This window comes from Alnus glutinosa, chromosome 5 (assembly GCF_958979055.1).
Source record: "Alnus glutinosa chromosome 5, dhAlnGlut1.1, whole genome shotgun sequence".
Classification (NCBI taxonomy): domain Eukaryota; kingdom Viridiplantae; phylum Streptophyta; class Magnoliopsida; order Fagales; family Betulaceae; genus Alnus; species Alnus glutinosa.
This window is the reverse complement of record NC_084890.1, coordinates 19514360-19530196: the sequence shown is the minus strand read 5'-3', so window position 1 is coordinate 19530196 and position 15837 is coordinate 19514360. Positions and strand designations below refer to the sequence as shown.

Sequence of the window (15837 nt, the reverse complement as noted above, 5' to 3'; positions counted from 1 at the left end):
AAAAAGTATAATTATTTATTTTTGCTTTTTTTTTTTTTTTTTTTTATATTCTTTCCAACAAATTTTTTATTTTACTCTTTACTTACATTAAAATATTATTTTGTATAAAAAATTAAAAAAAAAAAAGTGTGAAAGAAGTAAGGAGAGAGAGTTAGAAGGAAAGGGAGAGTGAAATATAAAAAATAAAAAATAAAAAATAAAATAAAATAAAAAGCCTCTTTGTAGTATAAATAGTAAGTAGGAAGAATGTAACCCATTTCTCTTGTACTAGCCCCCTCAAAGCAGATCTAGCATATATAAGGTGGCTTAGTGTCTACTTCAAATATTACTGATAAAAGAAAATGTCTTTTCAAGTTTCAGCAGTAGTAGCTGAACCATCCCAAAATGCTATGCCAGAAACTAATCGTCGCTCAGCAAATTTTTGTCCTAGCATTTTGGGTGACCATTTCCTTATATATGCTTTCGATCAGTTCTTGGTAAACTTCATTATATATTGTCTCCTTGATTGTACGTGTGTGTGTTTGATCATGCATGCCAAGTTGCCAACATGTTTAAACTTGAAATTTATTTTGTACTTTTTAGTAACTTTAAGCTTTCCCTATTTCATATAATAATTTTTATTCTTCAATTTGCTCGTTAAAGGAAACTGATGAGAAAATAAAGCAACAAGTTCAGGAATTGAAGGAAAAAGTGAGGACGATGCTAATCACTCCGAGTGAAAATCCTTCACAAAAACTAAACTTGATCGATGCAGTTCAACGCTTAGGCGTGTCTTACCACTTTGAAAATGAGATTCAAGAAATTTTGCAGCATTCGCACAAGACTCTTCATGACCTTAATGATCATGAAAATAATGATGACCTTTACACTATTGATCTCCAGTTTCGACTACTTAGACAACAGGGTTATTACATTTCATGTAGTACGTTTTTAGAATACTTCTTCAATTTCGGTATAGGGAACCTTAATCTACATAAACATTAGTTTTTAAGAAAAATGTACAAGGGGTTTCACATTCAAACGTGAACTAGTCACACCATGCATCTTTAAGTTGTCCTCCAAGTGAATCATTTCATCTTATTGCATGGTGACGCAGACAAATTTGCCAAGTTCACAGACAGCAAAGGGAAGTTCAAGGAGTCACTTATCAATGATGCGCGAGGAATGTTAAGCTTGTATGAAGCCGCACATCTTAGAGTGCATGGGGAAGATATACTAGATGAAGCACTTGTCTTCACTACTACCCATCTTGAGGCTGTAGCACCCCACTTAAGCCCTCCTCTTGCAACAGAAGTAAGTCATGCCTTAAAGCAGCCTATCCACAAAGGACTACCAAGGTTAGAGGCAAGGCATTACTTTTCTATCTACCAAAAAGAAGGTTCACATAATAAAATCCTTCTTACCTTCGCAAAGTTAGATTTCAACATATTACAGAAATTGCACCAAAAAGACCTTTCCGAGATTACAAGGTTAGTTATCAAGCAATGTGACAGTTGCAAGTGCGATTACGCTTTTCCATGATTGTAGGTTGACGATATATATGACTCTATGAGATTATGTTTATAGGTGGTGGAAAGACTTAAACTTTACAAGTCAGCTTCCGTTTATCAGAGACAGAATAGTTGAGTGCTACTTCTGGATATTGGGAGTGTGCTTCGAGGCTGATTGTTTCCTTTCTAGGAGGATACTAACCAAAGTTATTGTCATGACCTCCCTTATTGATGACATATATGATGTGCATGGCACACTTGAAGAACTTGAGCTCTTTACTCAAGCAATTGAGAGGTTGAAATCGACACACTTTCTCATTTCAGCTTTTTTTTGGTTAAATTCACAAAAATTATTACCATTTCTTTATTCTTCAATGGTTACATTAATTGGAAAGGTCAATTCATAGAATTTGCCCACTTTATAGGTGGGATATTGGTGCTATAGATCAACTTACGGAGTACATGAAAGCGTGTTACCTGGCACTCCTAGACATTTACAGTGAAATTGATCAAAAAATAGGCGAAGGAAGATCATACCGCATTAAATATGCAAGAGCAGCAGTAAGAGTATATATATATATATTCTTCAAACTCCTTGCATGTAATAAGTCTTTTGTGTGAATTGTTGATCCTTCTTCCAATTCCACCTATTTTTCTGAACGTATTCTTTTAAAATTACATATTTATTATCCGAATTTTTAAAGAAAAAGAGAGGTTGTCCCACACCCCTCAAAGAGGACCGGTTTGTCAATCCCTTGTGAGCAATGTGAGGAGAGGCAATACTATGGCTGGCCACTCCATGAGGGACCGGAAGCCGCCCCTCGCAAGATATAAGTATAAAACCCATCTTTTCTTTTTACTTATATTTTTTATTTTTATTTTTTTTTAAAAAAAATGTTTTTTGTTTTTATTTGTGCGTCGAATTGTAATTTATAAGAGTTACATAAAATAAAAAAAAAAAGAAAAAAAAAAGACGGAAGTATAACAGAATTAAATGAACTGATAAATTTGGTATAAAAACTTTAATTAGCATAATGAGCTATAAGATCATTTTTGTACCGCAATGATCCATTTGGTACAAACCTAAACCACAAGAATCAATTATGTCATAAGCCTAATGCGAAAATTAACTTCAAGCATTTGAGGGATAAAAGAAAAAGGAAAACGTTGAGATTGTCGTAAATTTTGTGAATCTGATCATAAGTTACTTTTTGTCTCAGATGAAAAATCAAGTTAGAGCTTACTTTCAAGAAGCCAAATGGTTACATCAAAAATACATACCAACGGTCCATGAATATATGCAGATTGCCACAATTTCCTCTGGTTACCCGCTGTTAGCAACCACATCCTTGGTTAGAATGGGAGATATCGTTACAAAAAATTCATTTGAGTGGTTGGTCAATGACCCTAAAGTAATCAAGGCTTCATCAGTGATTGCTAGACTTATGGATGACATAGTGTCACACAAGGTATTATTTTATTTCTGTATAATAATTATTGTAATTTGTAAAAGCTTATTTTTTTTCTTCAATATTCCAAAGATGTGATGCCCTTCTAACATAATAATTCAATACATTTAGTTTGAGCAAAAAAGATGGCATGTTGCCTCAGCTGTTGAATGTTATATGATACAACATGGTGCCAAAGAAGAAGAAGCAATCGAAGAATTACGGACACAAGTTACAGATGCATGGAAGGATATAAACGAAGAGTGCCTTTACCCAACCACTGTTCCTATGCCCCTTGTGATGCCAATTCTCAACCTTGCACGTGTGATTGATGTCATATACAAGGACGAAGATGGTTACACAAATGCTGGGATTGTTCTCGAAGATTTTGTGGCTTCTTTGCTTGTTGAGCCTGTGCCCTTATGAGCATGGATCATCATTTGCAACAGATCAAGATTTGAAATGGTTACATTCCTACAAGAATAAAGAAAATATGCCTCTATTTTATTGTAGAATGAATCTATTAAGTTAGTAAAGCTCCACACGTATTCCACTAAATGGTATTGGGGGCACTTGAAAATGAATAATTTTTTCTTTTTTATTTTCTTAAAGACGTTATGTAATTGCAATTGAAACTCAAATTAATAAATCAATAAAGTGATCTAGGTTGTAGACCGGATTATTTCAATTACTTTCTTTTAGATTTCAATTTTGTGTTAAATTATTTTACTTATTTATACTATACAAAAATTAATGGTTGTTCTTTGTCTTTTAAGACTTCAAAATTAAATTGGTTAAACCATATGCCTTAATTTGTTAGGAAATACAAGATGTCGATTAAATAATAAGAAACTAATCTTCAATTCGTGTTTCTCAAATTCTAAATCAAAGAAAACTTTTTCATAAATATATATATATATATATATTACTCATACTGCATGCGTAGAGAATGCATAAATGTGATTTGTACTTTTTACCACTCATTCAATAGGAATGCGACTGAAAAATTATTAAATACCCAATTGTTCTTAGAAAGTGATTTACTTTGTTAACTTTATATTTCATTTTGAAATACAAATCCAAAAATGAGGAAGGAAAATTCATGGTTTCAGTATTCTGGCCGGAAAAATAATACCAATATAAAAAATTAGAGAAAATTATTATTATTTTTATTTTTATTTTTATATTTTTTTTTCTAGCTGCTTGCCGTCGCAAAAAACCGTCGTTAATTGAAACAATTAGTAGCATTTTACAATTACCACCACTATTTTTTTAAATGAACGCTATTAATTGTTGTTCAAATAGCAGCGCTTTTGCAAATTAAAGGCACCACTAAATCTACAAAATCAGCGGCATTTATTTGTTTATTTTTTTTCAAAAAAAAAGTCATAATTTTTATTAATCACTTTAAACACTGTTGTTCCATAAATACAATCTCCGATATAGAATTCAGATAAAATTCCAATCACACGTGGTTGAGACATTGTGACATTGGCCCCGTTTGAAAACCACTTTCCCCTCCTCTCCCCTTGTAATGTCCGAAAAATTATTTAGTAATTAAAGTATAAATTTGAGTAAATAATTGATTAAACTTAATTAGGTGTATTTAAAATGCAAAATAATATTTTTAAAAGACAAAAGTTTATAAAATGGGTTTATGATGATTAAATAAAAATAAGTTTATTTAGCGTGATAAAATAAAACAAAGTTATTCTATGGACTTGTAAATAGTAGCAAAAAAAAAATATAAAAGAATATTTTTAAAGTCTAAAGAAATAAAATAGAAAATGAAATTAATGAATAAAATAAAATAAAGAAAAGAATTAATGAATTAAAGAATTATTTTAAAAAAAGGGTGTAAGTCAAAAAGTCAAAATAAAATAAAAAAAATAGAAAAAAATAATAATAATTATAAAAGTGAAGGGCCAGATGGCCCTTCACGAAAAAGAATAATGGAAGGGCCATCAGGCCCTTCCCAAAGAAAAAAAAAATAATAAAAAATAAAAAAGAAGAAGAAAAGGATGATAAGGAGCTTGCGCCTTATCTCAGTAAAAATAATAATAATAATAATAATAATAAAAGGCAAAATGCCTCTCTCTCTCTTGTTCTCTTTGGGGTTTTCCTACAAAATTCATGATCCACGAAGATCTATCCATCCAAACTCAAATCCAACTTCGGTAACGTGATCTACGAAAGCCCGATCTACGTTTCTACCTATCATTTTGAGGTAAATAGTTAAATTCATATTTTGAGATTTTTGGTTAAATCTAACAAAATATGAGTTTGATATAGTATTTTTTTAGGCTTTGTGTTATTTGGAGCTTGTAAAGATTCTCAAAACACCAAATATTATTTGGGTAAATTTTTAGGTAAGTTACTTTAATCCCTAATTTATGGGTTAGTGTTATTTTAAATATATTAGTGTTTATGTTAGTGAGATTAATATTTGTTGTGATTAAAGTTAGTGTTTTATAAATTATGGGTTAATTTTAGAAATACTAATCTGATGGGTTAAATTAATTTGGGAGTTTTAAGTGATTAAAATTTAGATAGCTAAATTATGTTAATATGTTAGTAATTGATGTAAAAAGATTTATGACCATAATATTAGAGTAAATGATATTGAGAGAATGTTAGTGAGAAATAATTTATAGATTAGTGAATATAATTTAGGATTAATATTTGATATTATAGGTAATTATTTTAGATGGTGATTTTAATGTCTAACCCCAAGTAAATACTTTGGGTTAGTATTAATTGAGTTTAGGTAGGGTCTAGATTTATGGGTGTGTAATTGGGACCCATAAAATATTATGGGTTTTCTAAGGGTTAGCTTTTAAGTAATTTAAGAGCTAAATGTCGGTCTAATGATAGAAAAGTCAAATAATGTGCGATGTGTATTGTCACAGTGACGCATTGCAAGGTGGTGTATAGGAGACCTAGTGCTTAATATCCACGCAGCCAAGGTGAGTATTCTACTCACTGAGAAGTATTATTTTCATATATGATGAATTGCAAAATGTATATTATTTTACAAACCTGAACCAACTATATGTTAATTATGAACTGTTTTGGATGATTTGAGTACTTTTAAGTATATTGAAATTATGATGATACTTTGAAGTATGAATATGATATGTGGAGTTTAAATGAATGGAGTCGCTGTATGTTATGGTTGGGAGTTTTGAAAACTATGATTGCAATGGAATATTAATATGATTTTAGAGTGAGTATAAAATGGGAGATTTAAGTTGCAAATTGTTTAAGAAATGACATGTTGAACTGTTTATATTTTATAAAGAAAACATGTGTTATAAAAATGATTCATGAAATGAAATTTATTGATTTAAGGCATGAGGCATAAGCATATGAACGCTAAACGTGCATCGAAGTGAGGTTCACAACCCACGGGAAATTATACATGGGTAAGATTCCCATGAGGTGCCTACTTGGGTTAGATTCCCTTGAGGTATTCACGAGGTACTTACTTGAGTTAAATTCTCTTGAGGTCCTCGACCATGAGTTAGATTCCCATGAGGTGCCTACTTGGGTTAGATTCCCTTGAGGTACTAGTACTTACTTGGGTTCGATTCCCTTGAATTACTCATGAGGTGCTTAGTTGGGTTAGAGTCCCTTGAAGTCCTCGACCATGGGTTAGATTCCCATGAGGTGCCTACTTGGGTTAGATTCCTTTGAGGTACTAGTGCTTACTTGGGTTAGATTCCCATGAGGTGCCTACTTGGGTTAGATTCCCTTGAGGTACTAGTGCTTACTTGGGTTAGATTTCCTTGAAGCACTATACTTGGGTTCGATTCCCAAGGCATAAAACGATTAGCATGAGCATGTATAGCATTGTTTTTATGAGTAATGTTTTTATGTTATGAGTAGTTTTGCTAGACGTATTGGTATGCATAAGAGTCTCAATGGAAAAGAGCTTATATATATTTCTATCGGATGGTTGCATGATTTAAATGCTATTGTTTTCTAAGTTTCACTGCATCAAAAGTATTATAGTAGGTGAAGATGTATGTAGTTGTTTCCAACAATGGAACTTCTACATATAAGCTCACCTGCGTAGTATGCTTTAAATGTTTTCTATCAGTCGGTGTTTGCTATATTAGCTATAGGGGTTTTCAAACAAAAGTTTATAAAATTGGTGGCTGTTATCGCGTACGCATGACTAAAAAATAAAAGTTGGTTCTTTGCTAAAACTCTGTGAATAGTATACCTCTGAGGTCTTAGTGTATTTATTTATGCTAAGGCGGTGGACTCATAATTCCACCTGTATAGATGCGGCATCCCCCGCAACCATACAGACATTTATACTTTGGTTGCAGGTTTTGCGGATATAGATATTGACTCGTCCACTTAGCGTATGGGATGTTATGATTGGAGCACATCGCGACAATCATAAGTCACGGACTCATGGGTAGTCCATATTTTGGGTATTTCATTTATGGCTCGTGTTCTACGTGGCATATGTATTTGTTGAGCCTGTATTTTAGTATGTAATTGTGTAATATGTTTTATAAACCTTAAATAGATAGACTTGTAAATGGCTCTTGTTGTAATTAACTGTTATGTATTAGATATATTTTCGCTGCACATTGATTATTATATTCCGCTGTTAGGTGTAACTCTGATTATCAGGTGCATGTTATGGGGCATGTGCCATATGTTGGCTGAGCGACATGTAGTCGTGCCACTGTGAAGATCCGTTTGTATTTTTTTTTTTTTTTTTTTTTTTTTAAAAAAAAAAAAAACGTGTTGTCACAGCTTATGGTATCAGAGCAGTTAGTCCAAGGGTTTGTTAGAAAAGCGGAAAGCGGAAACTTAGGGTTGTGTCAGAGTCTAATAATAACAAAAGAGCCGTAGGAAATTTTAAAAGCTTCAACCAAGATAGAAAATTAAAGTATAATACTCCATATGCATTACATGGATTTTGTGATGCATATCTTTTGATTTACGTATAGTTAGTTTACCTCTCACTTTCACATTGTAGTTTAACTTCAATGTGATTGTATAGAGTATATCGCTTAGACGGGGAACGGTTTAGAATAAGCTTCTTAGGTGCATTGCATGGGTATTGTGATGCATGTAATCTTCTTTATCCAGCATTGTCTATGTGGCATTTCATTGTACAGACAAGCCATGCCGTCTAGACAAGCAATATCGATACGCAATGAGGAAGAGGATTCCTCAGTGAGTGATTGAGGTGGAAGTGATTTTAGGCGCCTCTACCTCCTCCTCCCTCTCTGTCGGGGAAATTGTTCATTAGTAGTGGTTTTAGGCATCCCTCATTGCCGAACCTTCGACCACGAATCATTTGAGTAGAAAATGGTCAATGTCATTGGGAACTCAAGCTTCCTCACCGCCAAAGAAGCAACCTATTGGTTGTGGCTCTAAGTTCCTTGGAGAAGAGGATGCCTTTGCGAGCCACTTCAGTGTCATGCGGTGTAGCAATAGTGGGAAGCTACACTTTGGCGTATGTGTCGTATAGAATCACGGGAATGCTTTCGATGTGGTAAACTTGGCCACCTCGTAAAGTTATGTCCCTCGTTAGCCACTTTGACTCAAACAAGATCTAGCGTTACCTAGTGTAAAGTGTGGGAGCTACGCTCGGTTATATGTCGTAGATCTAAGGCACATTGTAAATACCTTGAGAGGTCACCAACTTGTTGTCGCCAAAGTCAAGCACCTTTAGAGGGCCACTACCAGCCGAGATAGTTTGCTCATGTATGGTGTGCCTACTTACACCGACCAATGCGGAAGTCTGTCCAACCGCTGCAAATGCTGTCGATGCTGCCACAAGCATTATACCTTTATACTGTAGCATGGTGTGCATTTGGCTTATCTGAGTCTTATCCATTCGTATGTCTCATTATGAACCTTTAAAATCAAACGTGGTGACCATTTCTATTGGTGACGCATTTGTCCACAGTAAACATAGAGGTCGTTGCCTTAGCAATGTATTGGTAATGACATTGTTAGCTTGTGTTTGACATGATGAGCTAACTCATTTAGTTGGAATGTTAAGTGGTCCACCCATGTCTCATTTGCATGTATGAGTTATACAAATTGAGCATCGAACTTTTAGATTAGAACACTTGCGTGGCCACTCTTGTTGTGATGCATTCACTTGCAGGAAATGTGTGGACAATTGTTCGATTGGTGGAAGAGAAAAGACTTTACCAGCGAAGGTAGCAGTGTTATGCATATAGAGTTCCAATGTTGGCATATTTAGCTTCAACATATAATGTGTTAAGTTTTAATGTCATGCATATAGGATTTCGGTGTTCATCATGCTAAACAATAAAGCTTACCATGTTAAACTACGATGTTAACTCGTTAAGGCTTTGGTGTTAATTTGGAATGGATTGATGATCAAAGATTAGAAGTGAACGTAGACAATCACGAGTGGGTAGATGTATTCTTACCTCATAGTTGAGAGTCCGAACTTTGCGGGTCTCGTTTGCGAGTTATTCCGCTATCTCTCTCCAACGTTCGACAATGATGAATGTTCAAGAGTATACACTTGTGTTTGGCTTATGCCTAAGCCAAGCTCATGTCGAGTCCAAGTTGGGAACATTAGGATAGTGCAGATGTTTCCACTCTAGTCGTAAGTCTATGCGAGGATGCATAGATTATCGTGAACTAAACCGAGTGACAATCAATCAGGAATATTCCTTATTGAGAACTGACAACTTGTTCAGTCAACTCTCGGGGGCTTCAATATTCTCGGAGATTGACTTTCTTTCGAGATACCATACACACGGTGCAAAATGGAAATGTGCCAAAGTCAGCGATCCATATATGGTACGACCATTACGAGTTTTGGTGATGCCATTTGGATAGACAAATACACCGTTAGTATTTATGGACTTGATGAATCAAGCATTCTGTGGGTGCCTTGACATCTGAGTAGCTGAGTGTACCGATGACACGTTAGTTTATTCAACTTGTCGGGTCGAGCATGGAAGACACTTGGTATCAGTGTTGGAAGTATTTAGTAAAAGAGATTCTTCTTCAAGCTCATGAGAGGTGAGCTTTGATTAAGGAAGTGTCATTCTTGGTTTATGTAATGAACGGAAATAGGCACGTAGTCAACACGAGAGAACAAGAATACATAGTCGCACATGTGCTTAAACTACCCGTTGAGATTGTTGGGTATGTGGCTTGCACAGATACATCACAATAGTTGGGGATACACCCTTGTGTAATAACAAGGATATAGCATATGCTACTTGTCAACTGTATATCATGAGTAACATCGTTCTCCTCATGGTTCGGAGTTGGTAACCATTGTTGATGTCCTACTATTTTGTGGACAATGCCTTGATGGTGTTGTACATGTGGAACACACACTTAACACCCTAGTCTTGATGCACTCCGGTGTTGAGAGACGGGACATGAGGTAACGTTGATGGCTTGTTGTGTTAGGAGATCTTGATGGCAAGAAGTCCTGGCGTGCAACTTAAGTCACGGTCACAGCTAAAGCACTATGTGGAAAATCTCGTGATGGCGAGATTGACTTAAAGTGTATTCAAAATGCTAGCTCAGTGTACCCTCCGCAAGCGGACGACTTATCCGAGAAATCTATTTAGACACTTGAAGATACACCTAAGTTGTGTGTGTGAGAATTTATAAAGTCGGTTATAATACTCGCCATTGGTTGTGACTACTAGTCATGGTAGTTTACGACTACTGATGTAGTACCACACTTAACATAATATGGACACGAACATGGAACGCCATTTCATTTGGCATGAAGTTGGTGTGAAATGATAAGCGAGCTTTGAAGTGGTGCATGATTCTAGGGAAGATTGTGCTCGTTCACAGTGGATAAACATCGCCGCAAATCTGTGTTTCAAACTGATGAAATGCAAGGTGTCACCAATGCAAAACATCTAACGCTTTGAGCAACATGGGTGTGCTCAATTTTGTATATATTGAGTTGTCCTTAGTGCAAAACGTATGTCCATCACATAATTGGTCATGATGTCTCCTAATTTTAGCGTTCATTTATGACATTTTCTCGTATTTGTTCGTTGCGAATGTGTTTGTGACCCTTTACTTGTGGTGTGCTTCTTCATATTCAATAGAAATTGACATGTGAAAGGTTGCAAAGCGAGTGATGGTTTGTAAGAAAACACCAAATTCATTTCATTAGTGAGAACTCTATGGTGAAATCACGACGTTGAAGAAGCCACATGAGAGCTTGACTGTCAAATGCAGGAGTGATCCCCCATTTTACTAAATAAATGCCGGTATGATTGCTATATCATACAACTTTCGCGTAAGTACCCCATGTAAAACCCATACTTGCATGAGTGTTTCTAATATAGAATGCATGCTCGTATGTATGTAAAACGATTTACTGTCTAACTTTCGAGGACGAAATTTTTATAAGGAGAGAGGGATGTAATGTCTAGAAAATTATTTAGTAATTAAAGTAAAAATTTGAGTAAATAATTGATTAAACTTAATTAGGTGTATTTAAAATGCAAGATAATATTTTTAAAAGACCAAAGTTTATAAAATGGGTTTATCAGGATTAAATAAAAATAAGTTTATTTAGCGTGATAAAATAAAACAAAGTTATTCTATGGACTTGTAAATAGTAGCAAAAAAAAAAATATAAAAGAATATTTTTAAAGTCTAAAGAAATAAAATAGAAAATGAAATTAATGAATAAAATAAAATAAAGAAAAGAATGAATGAATTAAAGAATTATTTTAAAAAAAAAGGGAGTAAGCCAAAAAATAAAAATAAAAAAAAATAGAAAAAAAAACTAATAATTATAAAAGTGAAAGGCCAGATGGCCCTTCACGAAAAAGAATAATGGAAGGGCTGGCCCTTCTCAAAGAAAATAATAATAATAATAATAATAATAATAAAAAGAAAAAAAAAAAAAAAAAAAAAAAGAAGAAGAAGAAGAGAGGCATTCTCTTGTTCTCTTTGGGGTTTTCCTACAAAATTCATGATCCACGAAGATCTATCCGTCCAAACTCAAATCCGACTTCGGTAACGTGATTTACGAAAGCCCGATCTACGTTACTACCTATCATTTTGAGGTAAATAGTTAAATTCATATTTTGAGATTTTTTATTAAATCTAACAAAATATGAGTTTGATATAGTGTTTTTTTAGGCTTTGTGTTATTTGGAGCTTGTAAAGATTCTCAAAACACCAAATATTGTTTGGGTAAATTTTTAGGTAAGTTACTTTAATCCCTAATTTATGGGTTAGTGTTATTTTAAATATATTAGTGTTTATGTTAGTGAGATTAATATTTGTTGTGATTAAAGTTAGTGTTTTATAAATTATGGGTTAATTTTAGAAATACTAATTTGATGGGTTAAATTAATTTGGGAGTTTTAAGTGATTAAAATTTAGATAGCTAAATTATGTTAATATGTTAGTAATTGATGTAAAAAGATTTATGAACATAATATTAGAGTAAATGATATTGAGAGAATGTTAGTGAGAAATAATTTATAGATTAGTGAATATAATTTAGGATTAATATTTGATGTTATAGGTAATTATTTTAGATGGTGATTTAAATGTCTAACTCCAAGTATATACTTTGGGTTAGTATTAATTGAGTTTAGGTAGGGTCTAGAGTTATGGGTGTGTAATTGGGACCCTTAAAATATTATAGGTTTTCTAAGGGTTAGCTTTTAAGTAATTTAAGAGCTAAATGTCGGTCTAATGTTAGAAAAGTCAAACAATGTGCAATGTGTATTTTCACAGTGACGCATTGCAAGGTGGTGTCTAGGAGACCTAGTACTTAACATCCATGCAGCCAAGGTGAGTATTCTACTCACTGAGAAGTATTATTTTCATATATGATGAATTGCAAAATGTATATTATTTTACAAACCTGAACCAACTATATGTTGATTATGAACTGTTTTGAATGATTTTAGTACTTTTGAGTATATTAAAATTATGATGATGTTTTGAAGTATGAATATGATATGTGGAGTTTAAATGATTGGAATCGCTGTATGTTATGGTTGTGAGTTTTGAAAACTGTGATTGCAATGAAATATTAATATGATTTTAGAGTGAGTATAAAATGGGAGATTTAAGTTATGCAAATTGTTTAAGAAATGACATGTTGAACTGTTTATATTTTATAAAGAAAACATGTGTTATAAACATGATTCATGAAATGAAATTTATTGATTTAAGGCATGAGGCATAAGCATATGAACGCTAAACGTGCATCAAAGTGAGGTTCACAGCCCACGGGAAATTATACATGGGTTAGATTACCATGAGGTGCCTACTTGGGTTAGATTCCCTTGAGGTATTCACGAGGTACTTACTTGGGTTAGATTCCCTTGAGATCCTCGACCATGGGTTAGATTCCCATGAGGTGCCTACTTGGGTTAGATTCCCTTGAGGTACTAGTACTTACTTGGGTTCGATTCCCTTGAAGTACTCGCGAGGTGCTTCGTTGGGTTAGATTCCCTTGAAGTCTTCGACCATGGGTTAGATTCCCTTGAGGTACTAGTGCTTACTTGGGTTAGATTCCCTTGAAGCACTATATTTGGGTCCGATTCCCAAGGCATAAAATGATTAGCATGAGCATGTATAGCATTGTTTTTATCAGTAATGTTTTTATGTTATGAGTATTTTTGCTAGACATATTGGTATGCATAAGAGTCTCAATGGAAAAGAGCTTATGTATATTTCTATCGGATGGTTGCATGATTTAAATGCTATTGTTTTCTAAGTCTCACTGCATCAAAAGTATTATAGTAGGTGATGATATATGTAGTTGTTTCCAACAATGGAACTTCTACGTATAAGCTTAGCTGCGTAGTATGCTTTAATGTTTTCTATTAGTCGGTGTTTGATATATCAGCTATGGGGGTTTTTAAACAAAAGTTTATAAAATTGGTGGCTGTTATCGCGTACACATGACTAAAAAATAAAAGTTGGTTCTTTGCGAAAACTCAGTGAATAGTATGCCTCTAAAGTCTTAGTATATTTCTTTATGCTAAGGTGGTGGGCTCATAATTCCACCTATATGGATACGGCAACCCCTGCAACTATATATACATTTATACTTTGGTTGCAGGTGTTGCAGATATAGATATTGACTCGACCACTTAGCGTATGGGATGTTATGATTGGAGCACATCACGACAGTCATAAGTCACGGACTCATGGGTAGTCCATATTTTGGGTATTTCATTTATGGCTCGTGTCCTACGTGGCATATGTATTTGTTGAGCTTGTATTTTAGTATGTAATTGTGTAATATGTTTTATAAACCTTAAATAGATAGACTTGTAAGTGGCTCTTATTGTAATTAATTGTTATGTATTAGATATATTTCCGCTACACATGATTATTATATTCTGCTGTTAGGTGTAACTTTGATTATCAGATGCATGTTATAGGGCATGTGCCATATGTTGGCTGAGCGACATGTAGTCGTGCCATTGTGAAGATCCGTTTGTATGTTTTCAAAAAAAAAAAAAAAAAAAAGGGTCGTCACACCCGTTCCTTTTACTTTTCTCAACAAAATCAACTTCAAAACATTCTTAACTTTTTTCACTTTTTATATCACATCAACACTTTTTTATTACTTTTTAAATAAAAAAACACATTACAATACATTTTTTTTTTTTTTACTTTTCAATATAAATTATTTCAACTTTATATCACATCAATTTTATTTTTCAATCATTAAAAAAAAAAAAAAAAAAAAAAAAAAAAAAAAAAACAAGGGAGGGGAGGGTAGGGGTTTTCAAACTGGCCAAGTGGTGGGCAGTGCAATTCCCATCTCTCTGAATATGCGTGACAGTCCATTCTTGAAAGGATGAGAGGATGTTCCTAGCATCTGCGATGAGGCTTCCGTATTTTCCCAGAAAATCATCTTCCTTCTGCAACACCGAGACTATCTCTTGTGCATCTCCCTCAAGCTCAATCGATTGGAACCCTAAATCACGACACAACGATGCTCTGTGTCTGGCGGCAAAGGATTCAGCTGTGGGTGGATCAAAAATATAAGGATGGAAAGAACAAGCCAAAACTCTCACACGGCTTGCATGGTCCCAAGCGATGAGCCCTATTCGCATCAATTTGTTCCGTCTATCAATTGCCGCATCCCAATTAAGTTTGATGTGACCAACGGGGGGTGGTGACCACCAGATGCTGCTTCCTGGGGTTTCCTGTTGCTGCCTTCATGTTGGTGCTTGGGCTTGTCGGTAAGATGCTAGGGTTTCGACGGAACCATTTATCAAACAGGTGGGGGGAAGAATACTTCCACCAAAAACTACTTTATTACGTCGAAGCCATAGTCGTTGGGCTATCATGGCTACTAATTCCGGATCTTCAAGCTCTAGCTAGCTACTCAACTCTGCGAAAATGGTAAGAAACTTCCCACTTTGGATTGCGCATTTTTGGATCTTCCTACTACTACCGGCCCATACTATTGTTGATGCCCTGCACCATCATAGGGAATGCCCACTAGTTTAATGCAGACATAGGGCACAGGGGATCACTGACAATTTTCCAGCTATAAAGTTTCTCCTTTGTTGGTAGGATCTCGTTATATGCTCGCCAGATGAACAGTTGAACCGCTAGGGGAATCTTTAGCTTCCATATCGTTTTCCACACAAAAGTGGATGCTGATTTGTCGAGCTGCTGCCTTGGTACCGTGTCATGCGTTCAACTTCTAAGTGCTAGGCACTTCGGACAGTGAATCGCCCGTTCGTTGTTGTTGCCTAGATCAGTTTATCCTTCATCAACTAAGGGCTAATTGCTATGTTGCAAATCTGCTCTGCAACCTCTGCTGGGAATATGCTCTCAATCAGAGGTACATTCCACCAATTCGCCTATTTCTTTATAATTTCTATGACTAATGCCTCTCTATC

The 15837-nt window shown here is 34.6% G+C and overlaps 1 protein-coding gene and 1 long non-coding RNA gene across 2 annotated transcripts; both read left to right on the top strand.

The window, feature by feature from the left end:
* The first annotated feature begins 341 nt into the window (after positions 1-341).
* On the top strand, positions 342-3410 carry LOC133869841 ((-)-germacrene D synthase-like). Its single transcript, XM_062306927.1, has 7 exons — positions 342-476; positions 643-922; positions 1097-1469; positions 1567-1785; positions 1916-2051; positions 2711-2959; positions 3071-3410. The coding sequence occupies exons 1-7, from the start codon at positions 342-344 to the stop codon at positions 3362-3364; spliced, it is 1686 nt and encodes a 561-aa protein (XP_062162911.1). The 3' UTR covers positions 3365-3410.
* A 1610-nt stretch (positions 3411-5020) lies between these two features.
* LOC133869827 (uncharacterized) lies at positions 5021-14332 on the top strand. The gene is made up of 4 exons (XR_009900553.1): positions 5021-5165; positions 5242-5307; positions 5848-5904; positions 14034-14332. It is a non-coding gene; the product is annotated as an uncharacterized LOC133869827 (long non-coding RNA).
* The last annotated feature ends 1505 nt before the right edge of the window (positions 14333-15837 follow it).